Genomic DNA, 25,924 nt, shown 5'->3' with positions numbered 1-25,924 from the left:
TATGTGGTAGGCTTGCAGTCAGAACACCACCACCAGATAAAGGGATCCTGTAAAAAGAGGGAGCTCTTTCCCTTGGTTGCCTCACCAAATTGCTCTCTACAGCAAGAGACAGCTTCTGCCCATATGACCTCGCAGCCGTTTTCAGCTCCTCCCTCCATCCAATTTGCTGCAGCACAACAAAGCACTCCAAAAATAACATTTCTTTTTAAAAACTGGAAAATGGCACAAACCACCCCAAAGGAGAGAATGACAACGGCATGAGTTCAGCGCGGGCTCATGAACTGACGCTCCCCGCCAGGGACAGGAAACTGGAACCTCATGGAAGGAGACTGAATGGAACCAGAGCGAAAGGAAGTGCCAGAGGCCGCGGCCACCAATGGCCAAATGCTGCCGAAAGGATAAGTCAGCCAGCCGGCAGCCCTGCGCTAGGGAGAGCGCCAGGACTGTCACAGCTCTGGATCTATAAACGCCTGTGCTCTGGAAGTCTGCACGCACAACAGGCTGGAGCGTGCACACTAAGCAAGGAGAAATTTAAAGATGAGGCACATTTCCAAATGACAGCTTCAAAGTTGGGGATCAGCAGAGACTGAACATCTGATTTCAATTCTAAATGATTTCTGATTAGCCAATGTTGATGCAGTCAAGTACTCCAAACACTCTGATAGTTTCTGTTCAAAACTGTATCCTTCAGTAATGACAGAGCTGGTATGCATGGACTGCTAAACAAAGGCCACACCACCACTGCTGAAGGGACTAGAAGTTGGACCAGGCAAAGGAGAAATAAACTAAATCATTTTCGTTGAACAGGCAGAGCCAGATTTGCCACTACCTTACCTCTTACAGAATCACTTAGATCATGTGTAAGGTAACTTTCACGAAAATGGAATTTTAAGTGCACAATAAATACATCTAGAAAAATTCCTTGCCTATGAAGAATGGAAATTGATTTTAATTTGTTAAGTAATAAAAGATGAATGCTAAACTGTAATGCTGAAATGCAGACAGGTTTTCAGAAGCAGTACGTTTTTGATGTAATATTTTCAAATGATCAATTCAAATCCTGCTTTTGAAAAATTCTCTGAGCTTTGATCTCGCTCCAAGTTGAGTCCAGAATGACTATTATATGGCTGACATTAAAAGTGTCAAAACAAAGTGATTTATAATGGAAACACAGAAAATAAATCACTATTTGAGAACTTTTTAACACACCACAGATTAGCGCCAGAAGGCCAGACTAAGTTGTCACTGAGTTTGTAAACTTCCCTGCTGCAGCTGAGGACCACAATACACAGAAGAGCAAATTCAGTTAATGAACTCAATCAGATACTCACAATGACCTGTGCCTTCCTTGGAGAGGCACTTAAAAATTATGATCTACAAAGACATTAACATGACCACAGTCAGCGACCTGCAGGAAACCAAGAAGCAGGGTTCCTCTGGCTGGAGCGCAGATGCGTGCACCAGGGCCCTGCTTGGTGAACGCAGACCAAGAAGAATATGTGACCATATTTGACCACCAAAATGAGCAGAGCCATTAACATCCTGAATTAATGGGCTTAGTGGTTTTCAAATGAGGTATTTCCATGATGGACGTGGTGTGGATTCAGCAAAGTCTGCCCTTTAACAAATACAGCTTTGGTTTCAAAGATTTGATTAGGCTTAATACCATTAGGGAACCATTACTGATTTTATGCTGTTGTTGTTACTGGTTTAACTATCGATTTCTGAACCAAAAATTGAAGACAGTTGGCGTTACCAAGAGTCAAGGTTTAGGAATGCAAAAGCAAATCCAAGGTACAGATGAGCTTCAGATGTGGACAGGCTTCACAGGGTTTAATAGGCTCTCCAGAGTTTGTCAGGTCACAGAGGCTTTTCTTTTTGTGGGGTGTGCATGAGCCCAGTTGTTTCTTTGCGTTTGTTGTTTGTTTTAAACACTTGTGACCTCAGCCGGAGCAAGTGGAATTCATACAAGCAATTACTGCATGCAAGAATTAAAAAAACCTCACTCCAACCTTGGTTTATTGTACAGCATTTACAAAAAAAAACCAAAACAAATGAAAATGATCTTCTTAATCAGCAATCCCTGATCACCACCACGTGTTTTTAAAACAGCCAGATGTTCACAGTTTAAGAAGCCAAATAATACTACTACTTTCTTGTAAACGTTAATGGTGAAAGAACAATAATAATGGTTTTAGTCAATCATCATTAGTACTTGAAAGTACAAATATAAATTAAATAAGACTCAAAAAACTTGTACAATAAAATCTGCTATAAACAAAGCTAATTAAAAAGAACTGCTCCCAACCTGGATTGTGGGTTTCATCTTGTTTTAAAATTAAAAGCAGTATTTATTTTTCTGAAGCATCCAAATGAATGTTCATATCCAGATGTCCTTACAAAGAAACATGGTCTTCATTCTTTTCTCATTTTTTAAGCTGTTTATATAATATTTTACTTCTGATTGTCCTTTTCTTCCTTGGCAATCCTCTTTGTCACACCACTGAAATACTTCTCCCGAAAAGAATTGTGTCCCCTGTACGGCATATACTGACCATCCAACAAGTAAGAGTTCTCATCTTGATCCTGCATGACACCAAAAGACAAACATTAGACCCGAGGGGAGCGTGTTCAGCACGTACTGCCACCACTCTGCTTCCAGTCTTTTTCAAGCCATTATGTGCAAGGGTAAGGCAGTTAGGTTTTTGTTTTACAGTTCAACAGCACACTCTTAAGTCGTTGCAAATGTCTCAGCTTACATCACCAGAATCCCACCCTTACACGACTAAATGAGCACAGGTACCATGCACCACACAGGTCACTGTCCAGAAAAAATATTTTCAGGAGCGTTGTCAGTCAGAGGTCTGTGGAAGGCAGGCACAAACAGAAGATGAACACAAATGGTAAAATGAGTTCGTACAGTTACTGAAGCACATTCAGAGAATTTTTTTTTTCTGTGCAGCATTCATATATTTCTGAAAGTTAAAGTTGACACAGTAAATCCCTATACATAATACCTATTTTACACCAGCCAAAAACACAGTTTAGAAAATTGGCCCACTGTATATACAAAGGTTTAGTTCATCATGTACTGTGGCTTTATACAATTAAGATACTTGTCAGCTAACATTAGCAATGCTGTAAGATAAACATTACATCAAACTTTAATCTGAGCGTTAAAGAAAACTGATGGCAACTTCTAAAAACAGTTTTATGCTTCTGGGTGATGTCAGTTTTTCATTATGCTCAAAAGCAGGAAGGAACAGCGAGAAGGAGCCTCACACAGAACAACTGAGCAGCACAAGGAGAAAATAAAAACAAGCACACAACAGAACCAAGCCTCTATTCTGCCATGTGTTTCTTCTCAGTTTTTTAACCAATGCAGTAACACAGACATTGGTTCACTACCTTAAAACGTTTAGTTATTTGTTCTTATTCAAAAATAAAGTTCCCGTGGAATGTTTTAGCAGTAGTAGGAACATGGAAATAGATTTTAGTCAATATTTTCATATTACAAGAGTATTACAATGCAAGCATGAACAGAATCCTAGTGGACAATCTCTCCCTTCAGCTCTTTTGTAGCCTTTTTCAGTTTTTCACCTACTAAGATCAATACCTTTCTTAGCTCTCTGGATATCTTAACGAGCATTCTAAGGGAGTGAAAGAAGGTTTTTCAACAAAGCAAGATGCTTGTGTGCATGCAGAAAGGCCCTCTTCTGGACACAATGAGATATTACTTCGAAAAGGTCTCCCCTGCTATGATAGCAGACGTCAGGAATGTGACACCAGCTTAAATTAACTTGCTAAATGTTCAGTGCCATGTAGATATCTATTATGTAAAGCATGTACACCAGCAGCAGCAGCTCTATTTAAATACTGCACTGTTGGAAAATAGCAGGAGAAAATTACTTCAGGAAACACAGTGCAGGCACGGTATTATCTATTGTCTTTTGGTCACCTGTGATAGACTGCCACCTCCATGACTATTCTCAGGCTCAGAAACAACAGGCTTTAACACGTTTGTGAAAAAATTGAAAACTACAAAACTGCTATAGACAGACAAGGAAACAAGAAGGATTTAAGACCTAGTCCTCTCACAGCCAGCCTGTACCCATTTCTCCAGCCACTCTTTGGAAAAGAGCACTTTTTCTTCTCTTGAAATTCCAGGTCAAAAATCCTTCTTCGACATAAACATATATTTTTATATCATTGGGATGTTTTAACAAGAATGCTATGTAATTCACTTATTTTGAGAAATGGACAGGTTATTTGACCCTGAAGGATAATGATACACAGATCAAAGATACTCTAAGATAAAAACAAATCCCCACAACCTCTAAGAGGTCATGCATGTGTACAACATTCATCTTGATTCCATAGGAAACAAAATGTTGATTTGGGGGGAAGAGATGAAGGAGTAAACTGCCCTCTCCTCTACCTCCAAGCTGGTTAGGGCAAAGAGAGGATGTGCTGTGTAGACAAGTAGAACACAGGTGTAACAGGGGCATCTGCATGCACCACATGGAAAGAGGCTTGGTGCACCACTCCGCAGCAGAATCTCCTCTCAAAAATCCAATCCTCATCAAGAGCGCTGCACACACTGCTTGCTAAATGAGAGATCTGCAGTCAGGCATGGATTTCATAGGAGAGACCACAAAGGAAGCTTCTGGCCCACATCGCAATAATTCCAGTCTAAGAGGTTCCATTCCCTACCTCTCACCTGTACAGGCATGACTGTCTAATAAAGATGGCAATTGCTTAAAAAACCAAACAAAAAACCCCAACCAAACAAACACCAACAAGAATGCAAATTGCTGCTTAAAAAAGGGAAAAGAAAATAAGAAATCCTGAACTACCTGGAGATACCACTCACTGTTGAGATTTACTAGTCAAAGGAATTTTAAAGGCAGCATGAGGACTGATCAAAGTAACTGAAATTCCTGGATTTCAGAGACTAAGGATTTTCAAACTAATTCTAACTTACACTGTTTTGTATCAAGGAGCTGAATGGGTACAATCTGAACACCAGGGATTAGCTTCATTTAACTCTAGAGAGAAAGTAACTTGTGAAAAAAACCTTAACAACTCATTTGTTCTAAAAACAACACTAAAATAGGTTTTAGAGATCTCTAATAAATAATGAAGAGGTAGAAGAGAAGGGGATGCTGAATGATAACAAAAAAATGTTGTTTAGATCTTGACAAATATTAAGTGACATTCTAAAGATTTTTATTCATCTAGCATGCTCCAGTTCAGCTTCAAGGTAATTACCCACATTTAGTTTTAGTTTAAAAAAAAGTCTTCCTAGCATTATCACTCTTTCCTACCACTCCACATCTGGTGCTGGACAGTAGCTATAGAAACCACTTGTACTAATGTTATACAGCTATAAACAAAAAGGAACAGTTACCAAACCAGAGACAGCAGGGTCATATACCCAGGAACAGACACTGCTAAATTCAGCAGGAAAAATTCTACACCAGTAACCACGCTGGAGTGAGCACATGACATGGAAATGCTTGACCCATTCAGCAGGGTGGGTTTGTGTGCCTGGTGCTTCACAGTCCCTTCCTGGACAATCATATGCTCAGAGTTTGTCCTTCAGTCAAGTTTTCTGTTACATCTTACTACATCATTTCTAGGCATCTCTCTTGGCATTAAAAAAGTGGGATGCCTCACAGGGAGGGAGAAACACAGGGCTCTGGGCTGAGACTGCAGTTGCCCCTGCCCCATCCACCCTGGGTTTTGGGGGGACAGTGTGCAGATGTGCCCTGGGGGAGGCAGAAGGGGAGTGTGCATTTTGGGGTGAATGCTGTGCTGGGAGGAATAGTGGCAAAAGTTGTCTGAAACAGTAATTAAAAAAACCAGAACTCTTCTGCTCATATTGTGCACATACTGGAGGAGCACATTCATATCAGCACTGAGTTCAGGAAGAAACCTTCTCCAGCTGGCACAACTTCACTGTAAACTTAAAAAGAACAGACTGGATGCTTACAAGACAGTGAGTTATATACCAGGTCTGTGAGGTTTTTAATACAACATATGATCTTCATGCTTATGATTTCTTATGATAGATCAACCTAGACATACTCACTTTTTGCCTTCACTTTGATCTCTTTTTTATTACAAACCATTCTAATCAATCTGCACCACCAATTTCAACTGAATTCATCTCCATTTAAGAGTTTATTTAAATTGTTAATAGTGAAATCAAAATTTACTGTAAAAACTGCATATCCTTATTGGTGCCAATCATTGGGGAAACCGAATAACTGCATAATAACAGTAACATGATTTGTAACATTTCTCATCCGTTTGCAAGTGCTGCACTAAGCTGAATTAAAAGCCAGCTGAGGTCCTGTTACAAACCAGTTTAGTAATGCAGACAGGAACCCTCTAGAAACTCAAATGGTAGGCATATCCATAAAAATTCTCTCTTTCACTTAGGAAAAAGAAAAGCAGACAAAAGTATAACTACTAAATTTTATAGTCATATCTGGTCAGTCAGAAGTACTCAATTCAAAGTTTGCTTAGGACATTAACAGAAGAAAAAACACGTTCCAAGTAAGGGACACTGGGTTGGGGAAATCCTAGACACCAAAACAAGGTCCTAAACCAAGCAGGCAGTGGCTAAGGATTCAACATAAATTTTGTTCTGTAGACAAGTTTTGCATCCTCAGAAACCACACATGGGTTCTGGTATCTTTAAATTATATAACAGACATCTGGAATATTGAATGTAAGCATTTGCACAGTCTTATCTAACCAGCAAGTCTGCCAACTAGTCTCAGGTGCTCAGAGCTAAGCACTTCCAGACATGAACCTGTCAGACCACGAACTGAAGAACAGGTGATGCACAAGAGGAGAGTAACAAATGACGCAAGTCTGTTTGCAGAAGGGCTGATATATTTTTTAGGTTAGAATATGCTACCCTACAGCAGTGATAGCAATAAAACTGCTATCCAAAAACCTCCCTGAACACCCTGACATGCACATGTCAAAAACTTTCATCATCTGCCCTCCTGGTTTGCTCCTGGTGAAGCTGGCAGCTCCGAGGCTGAGCTCCACACAGAGTGTTTACAGAAGTTCAGGTGTTGCTCGAGAAGCGCAGTCACCACGAGCATCATGAACGCAGCACTGAACCCCTGGTGTGCCAGTAGCGCAAGCACCACACAGACACAGCAGCCTGACTGCATCTCCTGCCATCTGAAACAGCTCTTCCAGCTGACAACCAAGGTACTAAAAACACTTGCTCACTGAGTGCATTTTCATTAAGAATTTGCCTCACATGTGTTTAGCATTTCTTTTAACAGTATGAAGTGAGAGAAGTAGCAAGAATGGAAAGGAGATCTGAATGCCATATTCCCTGGTCCCAATGCCTCAGGAGAGGCACTTAGTGTGTCACAAAACAAAAACAGAAAAAAGAGCCAGTGTGCTCTTTTTCAATGTGCCAGTGTTCAATATTATTCCAAAAGATAAAATGTACCACTCTAAAGATGAATTAACAGAATTAAATAAGGTCTACTGCAAGACCCACAAAGATAGTTAGTATTGAGACACACATTGAGACACACTTTGAAATCAATGGAAACTTAGGCATTAAGGCAAAGCCGCTGTGGATGGGATTTACAAGTAACCATAAGTTCAAAGATCTTTTTCACACTATCAAGGGACTTTTTCAGGATGAAGAGTTTACCAAAAACTGAGAATAAAAAGGAAGAAACCAAAACCAGAACAGACCCTTAAATCACTGCTCAATTTTACAAAAGCTCTAGCTCTGATCATAAAAACCAAAGTGTGACAGAAACAAGGATCAAATGCTGAATAGCACGAACTTGTCACGAACGCAACAGCTACTATTTTACACAATATGATCAAGAATTCAAGCTTACCTTGAATTCTTTCACCTTTTCCATGGTTATGAGGCGCCTTGATGTGTGGCTGGAAAGCAGCTGCTCGCAGTTGCTAATAAGTTTCAGGCACGGATGGCGGGGAATGATCTCTTCTGTGTATCTGGAAGAAATAATCACTCTTAGTGCTGTAGGCTCATGAAGTGGAAGACCTGCATCAGAAACAAAATTCTTACAGACACTTCACATAAAGGGTCACAGTTGAAAGTTGTTAGGCACTTTAACCTGATTAAATAAATTCAGATATTGCTGCTTCAGAGTTTTGACATCATATATTCCAATTATCTTGACATGCAGTGTGTAGAATAAATTAAAACCTCACAGTAAAGACACACTCTCCCCCATTTTCTGCATGTATTTAAATGATGTTAATGTATGTACACATGGGCCTGCATGTATAATTTCAAGTATAAAATATCTCAGGCAACCAGGAATAACAACTTAGTCAGAGCTGTGATTTTAATATTTTCCACAGTCAACATATATGAAGTTGCAGGAACAAGAGACTTTACACTGGCTCCCTAAAAGGATCACAACACTTCAATTTCAAATCTTATTAAGCCAGGTCTTATTAGACAGTAACACTCCTGAACTTCAAAATTTAGTATTACAGATTTATCTCATTAGAATTACTTTTTCTAATGGCAAAAAAAAAAAAAAAATCCACCATCATTTAACATTAGATAGGATTTAATTATAAGCCAACGTTGCTACTATCTATAGAAGCAAGAGTTACAGTGTTTTAAATGCCCCACCTCATAAGCATACTAGTTTCTATATAGAAAGTGCTTTCTCTAAATTGCTTTCAATCCGTCTATTTCTCCAAACGCTGAAAGAGAAATTTAACGATTTAAGAGCTTTGCAGGGAACTACAGCAGCAAGAAGTATTAACCTAGCTAGTATGATAAATATGAGATATCCTTCTTTTACACTGAAACATAGATCAGCCATTTATTCCTAGATTTTGTAATAAGCTTTCATATAGTAGTTATGAAAAGATAACACAGAAAATGGCTTCTGGTATTGTTAGGTATGATTTTGTACAAAACACCTGCTCCTATGATTCTCCAGTGTTTGGGGGTAAACGGAAGTCAGACACTGAAACACAGAACTGAACAGCTTAATATCTCTGACTTGAATTTCAAAGGTACAAAGGAGGAGCTTTACTTTTTCCTGAATAAAAGCAAAGGTGTTGGTCTAGATTAAAATAGGATCTATCTAGGTGCTGGTGGAAAACTTGGCATTTCTTAACATAACAGAGAGCTGCTAAACAAGCAACTCAATCCCAAATACAGATCTGCAAATAAGAAAAAACCCAAACAGTACTGCCTCTCTGCTTTTCTCCAAAATTTCCAGACCATAAAACTACCTTTCAGTTACTTGTCATGTAGAAACAAGTATCTGCTTTGGCTAGGTGAAGTCAGAACATGCTTTTGGCAAAGGAGAATGAAATTAATTCTCAACTGCTTTTTATATTAGACAAGACTTTTGATGTATCCAGTACCACCAAGCTGTCCTTCTTTTACAAAGGTAGGCACCCCGCCACAATATTTTAAAAGTGTCTCTCAATAATCATACAGGAGGCTGACTTTAATGGAATTAGAAGAATTTGGACCCAACAATGATTTCAATGTCTGACTGAAAGAGTAAACTCTGGAGTGAGATGCTATCTTGAACAGGGAGAGATCACTATCACTTTGTTAAAAAGCCTTTTCTGTTAGCATTAATCAATTTATTTCTACATTCTTTCAGGTAAAACTCAGGAACATGTCAAGTAAGGAATACAGAAGCAATGATTTTAACAGACACCCAATCCAATAGTTTCAGCTTTAATTTAAAGTAACATACAAAGATCTCAAAAAATGAAACTCAAGGCAGGTGTTGCCAAGGGATATTTGAAAATGCAACATGTTAGTAGAAAGTATCTTCTCCCCACTTAATTGCTTGAATGCCCTATGTTCATTATTACCGCTGAAAATAAAGTGACCATCCTACTACTCTATGCTAATTCTAGCAACTTTAGTATTTCAAGTCATAGTATTATGTACAAATTCACTTTTAAAAAGTCAACTCTACTAGACCTCCCCAAAACAGCAACTAAAGCTGATCCCAAATATGCAGTTCCCAAGTTATCTGAAGTGAAACACTTTACACTGCTGTAGTGAGGAAGCACACTTTTACAAAAGTTCAATGAGCAGAAAGAAAAACACTGGTATCTTGATGAACAAAATAAATTCAGTAATTCCAAAGAGATTTTATTGACATGAAAATTAGCTATAATACTATGAATGGCATTCATTGCTTTGTCTGTGAATTGTTTATAGTTTACTAAAAAATAAAATATCAATTTTATAGTTTACTAAAAATTACAAACTACTAAGTGCACTCTCCATTACAGAAGCATGTAATAGAAATGGCTCCTTTTGATTTCCAAACTTTCAAAACAGCATGAGATATATCCGACTATCACAAGCCATTTCCATGGTAAAACCAGGGTCAACCACCACTTTAAATAACAGTATAGTTTGACTGTACATAGAAATATATGACACTGTAGAAACTATCTTCAGAGCACATCTGTATCTGGAAGACACCTTGAAACGACTACTGTACATCAACTCCTCGCTTTACAGTAAAAAATCTTTACAAAACGAAAAACCCCCTCAAACCTAATCTAAGAGATGCTGAAATAAAACACGCAAACAAGCTGGTGTTCCTGATGCACTCAGCTCCGATCCCAGGCTGCACTCCTGAGCAGGCAGGATCCCGCAGTCTCTGCTGGCCTCTCTCGTCCCTAACAGGGCTGCTCTCGGATGCTTCCTGCCTCTCACTGCCATCTCTTGGTCACTTGACTTTTATTTCTCAGAAGAAAGCTAAATCAGTAGTGCCAAACTCCAAAGAACCAAGGATGATTTTTGCACACCTCTATCAACCATTCTAGCAGAAACACGTACTAATACTAGCCTTGCTTCTACTGTCTTAGAAATCTATCTGCACCTTGAAAGTAACTTTTTAAGCTTAAGCCTCAACATGCATTTACAATGATAAGAAAAGGCATTTTCTGTGTGGTAACAGTCAGTAATTATCTCCATTCAAAAGCTCTGTTACAAAATGTGGCCTCCCTTATACAAAGTTTTAAAACACAAAGTCTGGGCATTACTCTTAAGTGGTGGCACTGTGTCCCAAAGGACAGCAGGGAGAGAATGCAGCAGCCGTTCTGACACAACACAGCAGAATTCAACCATACATACTCAGGCCTGTATATGGGTAGCCAGTAAACCAATCTTCCTCCCATCACCAGATATTCTGCCCCAAACTTCAAGAGGTCAAAAAAGATGTCACTTAGATGGTAACTGGATGAAACGAAGAAGTGATTTTCTGTGCTGAACAAAAAACATACAAGTGTAAGCAAACAAGAGCGCAGGTAAAACCTAAATTTTAATAATAGTAATTAAAAAAAATACACTAAGCCACAAAAGCATTTTCTGAGCTTTGCAAAGCTACTTAAGACAATCCAAGAGTACAACCTACTATGAGGAATACTTCTCAAGTTCCCCCCAACTGTCTCTTTGACTTCCACACGTACTAAAGATGAGTCTAAAGAACCACAGGTATGTTGACAATAGTTATTTTGGCACTGCATCTTTCTAAAGGAATTAAAGTCAGAAGGCAAGGAAGGCCAGGCAGTGGAGAAGCCATGCAATATCTCTGAAAAGAAAGGAGCAGTGGGAAATGCAAAAGAAAAAAGCGTAAAATTACAGGTATTCCATTTAGAGTGATTTCACAGCCTGCAGGGACCAAAGAAACACATGCTGATGGTGGCTCAAAGAGGTGAGAAATACACACACAAGGGATGAGCGAAAACAAAACCAAGGTTTCAGGAAGTGACACGGTGGTTTGCCAAACAGAATAAAAAGGGGTCTTCTTCTTTAGTTAGAATTGCTACCATTTTTTAATTTCTGACAGCCAACCAAGAAGTAATAAATATTCTAAAACTGCAACTGGGTGTCCATTAAGACAATTATATTCTATAACAGACAAGACAGCTTCCCTACCTTCTTTCAACCAATTTGACTGTTTCCTTTTGTGATCCCATTCTGCGAGGAGCTTCTCTGATACCATATGGTGCTAGACAAAGCAAAAGCAAAATGCAGAGATGAGAACCTCACTCTTTGTCCAAATAACACACAATTACACCATACATGCACAACAGTGCACAAACAGTGGCTTATACAAGGTTAAAAAAATGGAATGCTTTTACAAATTAAAAGTCAGTAAGGGAAATTTCTTCAAGATCTGTTGAAAGTTTCTTGCTCCAAAAAGTTATTTTAAAACTGGTTTAATGAAATCCCTTCAGCAGTAAGAGCTTCTAGTAGCCTACATGTTTGTTACATGACAAAGGACTATGCTGTGTTTTTTCTTAGAAGATATTCCTTTGATTTCCAACATGTGATAAATAATCCCATCCTTTTTTGCTTGAGACATGAATGTGTTCCCTATAGCACTTAACTAACCTTTCTCAAAATGATATTAAGTGTACCAGAATTTCTTGTCAGCGCATTACACAAATGGTAATTCTCACACATAAGAACCAGAGAAGGCTTTTTGTCATGTTTTTTGCACATTTCTAATAGCATAACATACTTACTTCATGTTCAAAAAATTTGAGTTTGTGAGACTTGTTTCAGCATCACAGAAGCACCAATATAACCACTTGCAGAAGTTTTACAAATGGTTTCACACTCAGTTCTAAGTCCATATTACTATTCTACACTGTCTTGTTGCCTAACAGGCCAAATAAAAACCAGCAAGCAACCCACAAAGAACAGTCACACTCCCTATTCCTAATTCATATAAGTGTGTCATTGTAAAAGCCGGCACCTGAGATCAGAAATTGTAGTATCAAGGTTTTCATTTATCCCCTTGGTTTCTTTTCCTTCTCTTACAAGACAAATAGTGTTTAGTAAATAGGTTTCTAAAAGAGCAGAGGATCCTTTCAAACTGCTCCTGCTTCCAGTAGCTAAGTGTATTGGAAACACATAAAAATTTCTCTTTGGAAGCATTACATTAAACATTAACACAAGTCTCCCAAAGTCCATCAGAGATGCATGGCAGATTCCAATGTGATGCCAACAGCAACACAGACCATTCTGGTAAGAAGTCTCTATGCATCAATCATGTGATGCTTTCACTGAAGGAGACTTCTTCAAAGGATGATTTTCAGCCATACTGATTTCTGCTGCTGAGTGTAACATTCTCTCCATGGGAGAAAGTGTCATTGTCAGCTTTGTTACATGTTAATAACTATCCTTAAAATAAATGCAGAGACGTCAAATGCAGATGCAATTTCCATAGTGCTGCTCTCAACAACCACCTTTGGAAACATGGAAACAGCAGACCTGAGCACTTGTCCAGGCATTTAATCAATGTCCACAGGCAATAATGTTTTAGTCACTGTTATTGGGCAACAAAAGGCAGTAACAAACTTACGGTCTGTAATGATTGCATCAAACAACATCCCTTTTCTCCATATTGGTCTTGAAAAATCAGCAACAAGTGCATCGAGGTAGTATTTCTCTAAACCATACTGTCGGAGATTAGCTCTGATATTTTCATCTGGCCCTCTCCATTTCTGGTTCTTTCTGCTTGCCTTGCCTGGGAGAGGGAGGGGAATGGAAAGGAAAAAAAAGCATACTCAACAAACTATTATATAAGATCTTTCATATACTCTAACATTTAAATTAAAGGAAAATAATCAAATGTCACCAAAAAAACCAAAATGAAAATATATGAGAAAAGTTCTGCTGCACCATCTGCACAGGGTGTCAAAGAACACATTTACAAAAATGTTGGTTTGCAAGATGCTCTCTCCATCCACCAGTCACAACCCTGGTGACTAGGTAAAACATAATTTGCATATTTGCAGAGAAGTAACAATGAGATGAGGGTTCCTGGGTTAGGTTTTGAAGAGCTTCCCACATCATAGGTTAATCGTTAGCACAGCTGTGTGCCCTTTTATTTGGAACTTTGTTTTGGTCTTCATTATTCTTTTTTAAAAATATTTCCAGCTTAAAAATAAGATAATATCTTAACTAGAGTACATGTAAATTGGTGAATAAAACTAAGCATGACCAAATAAATCCTGCAAATATTAATGCTGCTTTAAAATCCACTAAGTATCATCTGCTACCAGAGTCTTCTTAAATTACAGAGGATAAGATTTCAAAACATGTAACATACCTAATCCATGAATTGTGTTGTAATCTATATCAGTGCCACACACATATGCCCCAAAATGTGCTGAGGAGATTAGAAGGCCACCTAGACAGGGGAGAGAAGAGGTAAAGTATAAACTTCTGTCATAAATATCATCTGCGTTAGGATTTTTTCATCAGGAACTTCAGGAGCCTACAGCAGCAGCACACTAGACCCAAGGAAAAGAAAAAAAGCCAAAACAAACACTAAAAGAAGAAGTGGAACTATCAACCAGCTAGAATCACTATGTAATTATAATCAGACATGAAAACACTAAGTCCTTTGTCTTATCTACCTGATTTTCCTTATCTTGCTATGCCCTGTGTCTTGCTATGCCTCATCTCTGGAGATTGTTCAAGAGTTTTGTTTATGGCTTTCTGTATTTTAAGCAGTAAGATCCTTTAATCATTATATGAACCAAAACTTTTGATTCTACTTTGCAAGGAGCAGAATTTCAAACTGTTGTCAAACAATTGGAAAAATCATCACCAAACAAATGGCAGTTCTACTGTGTCTGTTCTCAAAGCCAGTTTCTTTAAAGGTGTCCAAAAATCAAACTTCCATAAGGTGGCTATTGCCATGTTGTAAGAAACAAGGGTCAAGAGCCTTACAAATGTAAATATCTCCAATGTAAACATAAATATCAAAAACATTTCTGCAATCATTTTCAAGTGTGAAAACTACATACAAATGCATTTGTCTGTGAGCAGGCTGCCTACTTTGTCAGTAGTTTGACCAATGTACTTATTTTGTAATAAAATCAGTTTTTTTAATTACAGCTATTGTGACATGCCTTCCAAATTAAAAAAGAAAAGAACACTATACCAAAAAAAGTGTGATTTCCCCTTGAAACTGACAACAGCTGAACAGCCCACAGAAAAGAATAAATTACATTAATTATTTAACAGCTTCCAAATGAAACAACGGATAGACTGCAGGAGATGAACAGATACCTGTGTGGTCAAGTTATTAACAAAGAGGTCTGTGGCTACCAGAATGGTTTAGAAGAGAACAGAACTGAGAACAAGGCTGTGAACCCCACTGATGTCAACAGTCCTGCTAAATAAAGGGGATGACTGCTGCAGGATGAAGGGTGACGATTTGAAAGCTGGCTGGGGGGCGGGGTGACACTAGTTCTCCCATTCATCAGGAGTGTGGAAAGAGGCATCTCAGGTGGCTGCACTGTCCTGAGCCACCCACTGAGCACCAGCAAATCCCTAATGTGCCCTGTGTGCACCAGAAAACGTCTGCACCATATGCTAATAAACTCTACCAAAACCAAAGTCGAGTGAGAACAAAAAAATTTTTAATATTCCTCTGTTTTTTCTTCTGAAATGGATCAGGGAAAAACAAGGTTACTCACCCCAAAGGAATCACCCATTTCCCTTCTTGGCTGCAATCCCTCAGGAAAGATGGGCAGTACATCCAGAGGGTCAAGACAAATTTAGCTAGCCCTGACCCCCAAGTATGGCGTACCACCCAGTCCTACAAAAAAAGTAAGAAGAGAGTCCTTTGCCCATCTAAGAAAATTTTTAATCACAGGCAAAAAAAAGAAGCTTGGAAATCATGAATTTACAGCTTTTAATAAATCTCAGCTTGTACTAGTTCAATTGTGTACAGGCAGAAGGTGCACAGATACTTACATACTCTTACATAGCCAGCCCTTTGATCAGTATATGAAAGGGTTAATCAGGGAATCACTCTGTCCCTGTGACCTGTAGCAGAATGATGATGCACAGAGCTTCATGCCTTTCTATCACACACTATTCCTCCACCTCTGCAGCACAGACGAGGCCTGGTCCTCCAGGATGTCAAAGAAAAACTTCCTGTCATTTACAACTATGCAGTATCACAAGTATCTTCCAAAAGAACAACCAACAAGATTACTGAGATAACCTGAACTGACTGTCTAGGGGGAAGCACAAAATATTCAGGTAAAAGACTTGATTTATTCTTCTAGAAGCTTCCAGGCTTCCCAACCTGAGGAAAGAATATCTAAACATGGATGGAATTTAAAAACACAGTCTTGGCCATTCCAATTCTGCTCAACAATAAAAAGGGGAATCAAGGCTTCTAAAAGCCAGCCTGGAATATAAAGAGCACTTTATATTCCAAGAAAAAAATGCTAATTATCCATTCTTATACTAATGTTAAAGACTCATGATTTGGCTTATGCGGCAAAAACCAGCTTGTTTGCAACTAGCAAGAACCATTTTGCAAGGCCATTCTGGTTTGGTTCTTCTGTTGGTTTACTCTTCACTTTTTCAGTGTAAAAAAACAGGCAGCAACACAGCCAGGTAACAAAGCTACACTAATAAAGAAATCTGAACTGCAGTTCTCCAAAATGCTCCTCAGATCCCGAATATATATTTTCCCAAACCCATCAGCTCAAAATGACTGCATCACTCTCAACTCCAAACCACTTCCCAGAAACTCCAGTGACAGGGCACTGTTGTACTGACAAGCTCAAAATCTTCTGAAGGTCCTCAAGAGACAATTGAAATTCCTAGGGTTTACTAAAAAGAAGTAAGTGCAAAAGCCACTTTTATTTAGTCATAAATACACTCTACTGACAAATGGCATGCCACCCAGTATCTCCAGTGTCCCCCTTAATCCCTACCCTTTATATTACAAATGTCTAACAAAAAAAAAGTTAAAATTGTAATTCAAACTACTAGGCAATCTGGGAAAAATTTTGTATATGTTACATATATGAATGTAACATATATGAACATATGCATGTATATGAATTATGTATATATTTGAACTGAAACACAACAGTTATCTTGAATTCCTATAGCTTCATTATTTTTATGTGATTTTTCTTCTTCTGTCTTTACCCTTCCTTTTCATTTTTCTTCAATTTTCACTCCCAAGAGAAAGAATGCTCTCAGAGACTTTATTTTATGATTTAAGTTATCAGGTTTTATAAGACAAAAAGCCACAGACTCCAAAATGAAACCAACTGCTAAGAGGTAGAGGGATTTCCTGAACCTTTCAAAGGACAAGCACAAGAAAGAGGAGAAAATTTCATAAGATATTATTATGCATGAAAAAAATCAGGTTCTATAAGAATAAAATTTAAGACAAAAACATAGAGTTCACCAAACCCTTCTGAAAATATCATATCCATGCTCTTTTTCTATGGCACAGAGAAGACACATACTAATAAGAATTTATCCTACTAGTGTAATCTTCTCTCTCCCTAACTTCACTGCAGAGATTTTTCTTCATCTTCACATTAATATACATATTTTTAAATCTCTGCATTTCACATGTGGTCACCTTAAGTTTAGCAAGTTGAGCATCAGTCAGCAGTGCCCTGGCAGCCAGGAGGGCCAAGTGTGTCCTGGGGTGCATCAGGCACAGCATTGCAGCCGGGCAAGGGAGCAGATTGTCCCACTCTGCTCTGCACTGGGCTGGCCTCACCTTGAGTGTTGGGGCAGCTCTGGGTGCCACAATATGAAAAAGACACTGAGCTATTGGAGAGTGTCCAAAGGGGGGCAACAAAGATGGTGAAGGGCCTTGAGGGGAAGCCATATGGGGAGCAGTTGAGGTCACTTGGTCTGTTCATCCTGAAGAAAAGGAGACTGAGGGGAGACCGCAGCACAATTTACAACTTCCTTGCTGGGGAAAGAGGAGGGGCAGGCACTGATCTCTTCTCTGTGGTGACCAGTGACAGGACCCGAGGGAATGGACTGAAGCTGTGTCTGGGAAGTTTTAGGTTGGATGTCAAAAAATAGCCAGAGGTGGCTGGGCACTGGAACAGGATCCCAAGAGAAGTGGTCACAGCCTGACAGAGTTTGAGAAACATTTAGACAATGCTTTCAGGCACATGGTGTGACTCTTGGCCCCTGTGCAGGGCCAGGAGCTGGACTCTGATGATCCTTATGGGCTTTCTTTAACTCAGGATACTCTACAATTTGATTCTAGGAAGAAACACAGCCTTTGCTACATTTTTGAAGAAACTACTATAAGTAGTTTAACACAATATACTGTGCTTTTTAATTATATGGCACAAGCTGACACAATAGATCTCCTATTTCACATACAGCTGAGTTTACCAGAGGCAAAAAGTACTTCTGTGCCAAGCACAGCAATATCTGGAATAAAGGCTCCCCCTCCTGGCTAAGATAAGGAAAGCTCAGCTGGGGAAGGGCACCTTGTGTGAGTAATAATATCCTGGATATAGGCTTTGCACAACAAAGTGGTCCTCCTGGAATGATGCCATTTCACTATTGCTATGTTGTGCTGTATGACCAGAAATGCCCTCAGCACTCCCCTAAAGAGCCAGCTCTAAAATGTTGCCCTTTGTAATGTCCTGAAAGTGACTGCAAGTGCTTAGCCAAATTCCAATTCTTGGTCACTTTGATCTTAAGCAGTCCACGACAGACATGGATGGGTATTTAGGCCATGTGGCATAAAACACAACAGTGAAGACAGACCTTTTAAAAGCTCAAAATAAACTGTTTACATCTTTGGAATTTGGTCTCCTTCCTCCAAAATCCCTTTCAGGTTAACAAATCATTAATTTTATAAATCCCATTTTGCCTTTGGTATCATCTCAAATACCTGTTGAGCACCAGAAGTCGTGACACCAGGTAAAAGAGTAGTGCAAGCATTAACACAATCTTCCAGTTCTTCCCACCAGCAGAAGAAAAAAAAATATATATATCTATATATACCTGTTCCAACAAACGGATCGTATACAATGTCATTGGGTTTTACTCTCCCATGGTTCGCCATGATGAAGGAGAGGCAGGCATCCATGCTTGTGTTTCCAATGAAGTGTCTCTTCTTTACACTGTAGGATTCAATGAGTTCTCTTTGGCCATCTGCAATCTGTTGAAACATTTAAAACCCCTGTCAGATCCTGGATACAAAATACAAACAGACATGCTAACAGACTTGCTTTGGTGACACCATCCAAAACCAGGTAATTTCGCTTCGTAACACATCACCTTGCTTTCTGACATCTGAAGATATGACAGACTTCTTTCCAAGCAACAGATATCTTGATTCAACACCTGGGTAAATTCTTCAAGACAGAGGTTAAAAATGTACAAATATTTTAGAGAGAAAATTTTTTCTAAGAAATTACAACTAGAGTAATTTTGCTATTATTCTAAGCATCAGGAAAACAATTCCTGGCGATTGAGAGTGAAAAGGATTTCAAAAGTATGAGGATTAGACATGCACGTTAAGACATGCATGCACACACATGGATGCTTAAGGTCAGACAGAATTTCTTTCTTCACTGTCATTTCTGTCCCACTCAAAATCCAAATTTAGGACAGCGCTGACAGGTGAGAATTTGAGGGAAAAGCAAACAAAGACCAAATGCTGGCATTTTTACATCAGACTTCCAAAGCACATTGGAGAAGACCAAAGCAATCTGAAACAAAACACATCCAAACACTATCCAACACTATCCCACTACCTCTGCTCAGCATCAGTCTTACTGGGTTAACAAAATACACCTATTTTTTCAGGTTGGTTTACTCATTTTTAAACACTTCAGGAATTCAGCACAGATGGGATAACAGCTGCAATGTTTTGCAGCATCAGCACAACACAGGGTGCTCACACATCAGTCACAGGCATGGAGAATATTCACAGGCCCTAACAGATCTCTTGAATCTCTAACCTCCCTGGAACACAAGTCACTGACTACAGCTACCAAACCTCTGCAGTGATTCTCCCTCCTTTCAGCTGCCCTTGACCCAGGACACTGCAAGCACATATTCCCACCAGTGGCTAGTGTCATTCTGGGAGATATCCTTTCACATGTCACTTTTCCCTCACAAAAAACATAAAAGACCAGACCAAATTTCCTCAGGACATCCTAATAATGCAGCAGGTTTAGAGTGCAATATGGCCAGCAGGCAAGAACATTTGTAGTGAAGATGACAGATGAGAGGCTCCACACAGTTTTTGTACTTGGTTCCTTTTGCACTGTTGATGTTCCCTCGGGCAGGTACTGTGGGAACAGGTACAGTCCTGTGGGCTGGACTCATTGATGTCCAAAGCCTCAGGGATCGGTCTGCACCTTTCCATGGAGGTGCCTGCCAGGATCACTTGAAGCACTTACAGAATGCTTCAGAGAGGCTGATGCCACAAAGCAGGGCCACAAGCCATCTACACTTCTGTACATCTTTCTGGGTGTTTGGAACAAGTGCTTTCAGCTGCAGCTAGGTCCAAAAAAATACAACACCAGCACCCTAGCTGTGCAGTCTGGCTGCTGTGCTGAGTCCTCTCAGTGGATGGCAAGACAAAGGTGTGTTTCCAGATACAACTTCATTGTTTTCCACCTCTAAATTGTTCAGTAAAGCTACTTTTTCCTAGTCACAGTAAGGACTCCCGAGACTTGCTTCAGAGTACTATGCAATGACAAATTCAGACAATGGTATTTTTGGCTTCTATTAAAAGTCAAAACACTTTTTACATTTAAACAGAAATACTGAAAATACAAGCTTGTAAGAACTGAAGCAAACATGCTCACGCACCCATCTACCAAAATACAGATGAATGGGCTCTTCTGGAACATCATTTGGGTTCATTCCATAATCTTCTAAAATCCAAAATATGTGTTCTGGATTCTTCAAATTTACTTTTCCTTTGAATGGCAGAAATTCAAGGGCCTATACAATAAAGAAAAACAGAGTAAAAAATAAACAGGGTCAAATTTTTTTAAATGGGTACCTTCACCCCCCCCAAGGAAAAAAAACCACAACCAACCAAACAAACAAAAAAAAAAAAATCAGAAAAAACCCCACAATTTCATTTGTGAGAAATGGTATATTAGTATTAAAAAGTTCAATTTTCAATGGTTTTTTGAATGCCTTTCTTCTTAAAAAAAATAGCTCGAATGATTACGGTTTGGATATTTGGAACATATATAGAAATAACACTTTTTATTAACTGAACAGAACTCACCTTCAGAGGAAATTAACTGTGCATATTAATTACGCAATTTTCAAGTTATAGAAACAACACTGATGATGAACAACGGGATGTGAAATTTCAGTGATGTGCAGCTACAATTGTTTAAATACTTAGCATTATTTCATCTACACAAAAACTGAACAGGGAAAAAAAGGTACAACTTATACAGATAATTTCAGTCTCTGTAAATGAAGTAAATTGAACAAATAGGTGCCAAAATAGAATGTGGAAGAGTGAAGTAAACAGTCATTTGGAAAAATTTCCTAAATTAAATACTGACATAGGAAGAGAGCACAAGTACAGATAAGAACAGGAGATCAGCACGAATCCACAGTTTGCAGCTGAAGTCACTTGTTCCACACTCTGCAACAATAAAAGACTAATAAGGAGATCAAGATATTTTCCAAAAATCTAGCACCTAACTCTTGCTATTTGAATCTTATAGTTCTCAGCAGTAAGCTTCAGTTTCCCCAGCACATTGGGCTGAAATCAGCAGTGATATTTGTTTGGCATTGTATATGCCTTAAACAGTCAGTTTATAGGGGGGGAAAAAAGTCATTAATTTTGAGAGAATGTTAATTCAGACACAAAAATCTCATTTAGACCTGACAAGATGTAAGCCATAAACTTCCTTAAGATCTTGAAGAAACTTAAATACACTGATAGCATGGAATAAGAACAACATGACTTGATTAAACTAAACAAAGCTTTTTTTAACCATCTACTTACATCAATCTTTTTTATTTTCTGTGCTTGGGTCAGTGTTTTATTAAATGTATGAATATGTACTTTGTAAGTAGAGTCTGACTGTAGATATGGAAGCTGAAAAGAAAAAAAAGGCAAAGACACTTTAGTTAGTACAGATGCAAAGCTATTCAGTGGGCTTAAGGAACCATAGTATCCAGATTATTTATATTTATACCATCTTGTCTGTTGGATAGTTCCTCAAAGATGTATAGAGCTCCCCTGCAGACTTTCCATGGCCCCACAGTTCAAATATAGACCTGAAATTAGAAAGTTTTTGAGAGTCAGTCACACAGAGCAAGGAAAATGCCTTACAGATACTTATTCCTTTTAACCTACTTGGCCAAGGTATTTAGGCTTTAATTCATGGAGTATTAAAGTCGGCATTTAATTCTAGAGTAATGTTTCAGTTTTTGTTTGTAACAAGTATTTTTAATCGCAGGCTGATTTTTCACTGGTGCTTTTCTTTGTTTGGCAACATGCACCAAAAGCTTCAGAGCTTTTCATATTGATTAGCAGTGCAATGGAGGTACTGCAGTGATCTTATTCTAAAACTTACATATCTCTCCACAACCAGCATGACAGAAAAACAAGCCATGGGCTAGTTATGCTTTCTACATAGAACTAGCATATATTAGCTGAGAGTGCACGGTGTGCAGAACATCTGCAAGCTGTTTGGTCACATTTTACTCCCCAAGCTGCCTGCAGCTGCTTTTTGAAGTGCAGTTCTCCAATCTTTAGGCAAGAGTGGAGAGTCCACTCTTGCAGTGATTGTAATAAAATCATTGTAGGTAAAACTGAGTACCTGAGACAACAAGCACTCAACAGGGACTGTGCAACATTCTGCAGAGGAGACCAAGCTCTGAAGAACACAGCACAGAAACCACAAGTTTAGTATGGTCAGAGGGACATAACACACCTGTGCTGCTTCTCATCCTGAACCATACTTCAAGGCCTCTCTCACAACCTCACTGGGAAGCATGTTATTCACACACCTCTAAAAACCACCTGGAACAGTCACTCTCCAGCATGTTCTTGTGCTCTTGAATTTCCTAGAAGAGACTCTGCTGCAGCAGTCAGAGCTGAAGGCTTGGATGCCAGCACTGAGGGAGGGTGACTCAACCTTTCCCTTCCATGATTGTCAGTTTTCACATTATCACTGGTTGTATCTTTCATTTCCACATATATTTTAGAAAAAGCCCCTAACTCAATATTATACAAGGCACATAAAACATGAGTAATGCTACAGGTGCTGTCTCTGGAGTGAAGAACACCCTGAATTGATCATGCACTGAGTAGAGAGGACAGACAGGTATGCTACATAATCAGTCCTACAGGAGTCCTACAGGCTCCAATAGCACCTTCTCAATTCTAGAGGGAATAAAAGACTCTGTATTTTATGACTCCATAAAAAAATCTGTATTTTCCATAACAGAAGAAAATTCCACTGCTTATGTTATTATTTACAAGATTTTTCATCTCTTACTTTGCACATACTGTCCGCTTCATTAGTCCCCTTGCCATCTCTTCTGAAGGAATATTGAGAATCCAAAAGGGAGACTGCAATCAAGAGAAGGTAAGTCATGCAAATACCTAGCTGTAGGATGTCACATGAATTACACAACTACACAGTTCTGTTCTATAAAAACAGAATACGCATACTGAAAATTTAAAAAATTAATAAAAAATACATCTCTCACCTTTAATCATACAGAGAACGTGGGGATAAAATAATTAATCTGAGACAAAACTGTTTACTGAGCTCGAATGTCTGAGAAATTCTGTTCTGTATTTTATTTTTCCAACATAACTGACTTGGTAAAATGTTATTTGCACTTCTCTTGATTATTCATCTGCTAAAGACTGGAAACACCTCGTTACACACAAGCAGTAACTAAATCCCGATAACATTCTCTGGCCAAGCAGTGAGACCAGAATCACATGGCTTCCTAAGTGCACTTCTCCTGTCTCACTGATTTAGAGGCAAACACCAATTCCAAACTGCTGCCGAGTGTTTTCAGGGTGCAGCTATCCTAAAAAGCAAGGAGAGCCTCCCAGCAGATGGCACTGCTTCTTTTCGTGCCGGTAAACGAAGACAACTTGAGGTGCATTTTTGCATCTTTTTTTCCTGAGTTCTGAGTCTTTACTGAAATTGAGAAGCCCTCAGTTTTGGGAAGATTCCTCATTTTCTTAAGAAACTTCAATATTTATTCAGCTGCCTACAATTAACAAAAATACTGTAAAGAACATACTTGCTGGCCATACACACGCTCAAGTAAAATATCTGGTCCTCACTTACATTTACACGAATTTCCTGCTCGCCACTGAATTGTCCACCACAAAGCGAAAGCAATGATGTTATTTCCTAAAGTGAAAACATAAAGGTCAGGCTTTAGAATCTTATAAAGAAGAAAAGGAAAAGAGAAAAAAAAGAGAAGAAGTAGCATGACAAATTCTAATGCAGATGGTGGATAGGGCACATGTTCACAAGTAAATTCAGATTGTATGTACTGTTCATGAACTGAAAATTAAGACCTCCCTGCTATAAAAACAGCTTTCTCAAAATTCATTGGCAAATGTCACAAAAATTTCAGTAATTAAACCCCACCATTTCACATATTCTCCTTCATCAGAATCTTTACTGTGCAATCCAACGCTTTCACAACAATATTCCTCTTATAAAATTATCCATTCTCTTCGTAAAATATTTTTCTGACTAGTTCACATAAAAGTGATGTTTCACTAGTAACACTGACCCAGGGCCAGGATCAGCAGATCATCTGGCTAAAAAAAAATCTGTCCTTGCTTGCTCCATTAAGTTTTTGACAAATCATGTTCCTAGCACAGCTCATCACAAAACCAAACAAACTGAGCAGTCACCAAAATAAAAAGAGAAACAGCTCTACTTCCACCAGCAGCTATATCAACCAAGTGTCCCCAAAACCGGGGTGATAAAAAGAAAAACTTCCTGTGTTACATATGCATCATCTTCTTTTTACTTCATCCAATGACCTTGCCTAAAGGAAAACCAGGATGACCATGAATGGTTCCAGTCCCACAAAACAAATAGGAAGGAGAACCTTAATGAAAACAAGGAAAATAAAAGCTTCAAGACACACTAAACATTTTGTAACACGTGAAAGTCCAATCGACGAGGGAACATCACCCTGTGAAGCAGACCACGGCACTCAGTGCCACATCCAGTCCTCCCGGGAGCACCTGCAGCAGGGACGGTGACTCCAGCAGCTCCGCGGCAGTCCATCCAGAGAGGCCCTGGCGTGAGCCCAGGCCAGCACCAGCCACTCCTGCGCCCACGGCACGCCGGCGGGAGCTGACATGTAACTTAACTTTAAAATTAGTCACCAAAGCCAAAAACTTGAAAGCATTTTTGTAACCCCAGCTTCCGCTTCTCACATGGAGCCCCGGGTACTCTGCTGGCAACCTCTCCTAGCACCAGAGGCTCTGGAAAAGCGAGCGGCAAGGGAAGTGCTGCCTTAAAGCCACCACGCGGAGGCTCCCCAAGAGCCTGGGGCAGCAGGGGGAAGAGGGAGCCTGGGGATCCCTTCCCACAGGACGCGGGGAGCGGCGAGGGAAGAGGCGCCGGGCGCTCCAAGCCCCCGGCTCTCCCGGAGAGAGTGACCTGGCCAGGGTCCGGCTCCCGCGGCACACCCGGGGCCGCGCCGCCCAGGAGCGCCCCGGAGGGGAGGGGAGGGCAGCGCCTCACCAGACCCCAGCCGCAGCCCCGGTCCCAGCCCCGGTCCCGGTCCCAGTCCCAGCCCCGGTCCCGGTCGCGGTCGCGGCCCCACGCAGCGCTCACCGGCAGGCGGAACTCGAGGTGCTCCTGCGCCAGCAGCAGCAAGTAGCGCCGTAGCGCCGGGGCCGCCAGCGCCATGTCCGGCCATCCCCCGCCTCCCGCATGCGCCGCCGGCAGGGAAGGGCGGGAGCGGCGGGAGGAGCCCGGGAAGGGGCGTGTGGCGGAGAGACCCCCGCGGCCTCTGCGGTGGCATGCGGGGCTGTGCGAACTCTTCAGGAGTTGCTGCTCATTTCGTCTCCTTCTCATCCTCCTTGTA

At 39.9% G+C, this 25,924-nt stretch overlaps 1 protein-coding gene across 1 annotated transcript; it reads right to left on the bottom strand.

Annotated features, from left to right (window-relative positions):
- Positions 1 to 2,002: 2,002 nt before the first annotated feature.
- Positions 2,003 to 25,924, bottom strand: TRMT11 (tRNA methyltransferase 11 homolog). The gene is made up of 13 exons (XM_041423700.1): positions 25,672 to 25,924; positions 24,154 to 24,219; positions 23,341 to 23,414; positions 22,033 to 22,114; positions 21,840 to 21,932; positions 20,672 to 20,806; positions 18,851 to 19,007; positions 14,151 to 14,231; positions 13,401 to 13,565; positions 11,966 to 12,038; positions 11,162 to 11,293; positions 7,893 to 8,013; positions 2,003 to 2,586 (listed from the first exon to the last, which is right to left on the bottom strand). Exons 1-13 carry the CDS (start codon positions 25,912 to 25,914, stop codon positions 2,455 to 2,457), a joined length of 1,554 nt encoding a protein of 517 aa, XP_041279634.1. The 5' UTR covers positions 25,915 to 25,924; the 3' UTR covers positions 2,003 to 2,454.

This window comes from Onychostruthus taczanowskii, unplaced genomic scaffold, assembly GCF_017590055.1.
Source record: "Onychostruthus taczanowskii isolate IOZ18803 unplaced genomic scaffold, ASM1759005v1 scaffold8, whole genome shotgun sequence".
Taxonomy (NCBI): Eukaryota; Metazoa; Chordata; class Aves; order Passeriformes; family Passeridae; genus Onychostruthus; species Onychostruthus taczanowskii.
Note: the sequence above shows the minus strand (reverse complement) of the source record. Positions and strands in the feature narration are given on the sequence as shown.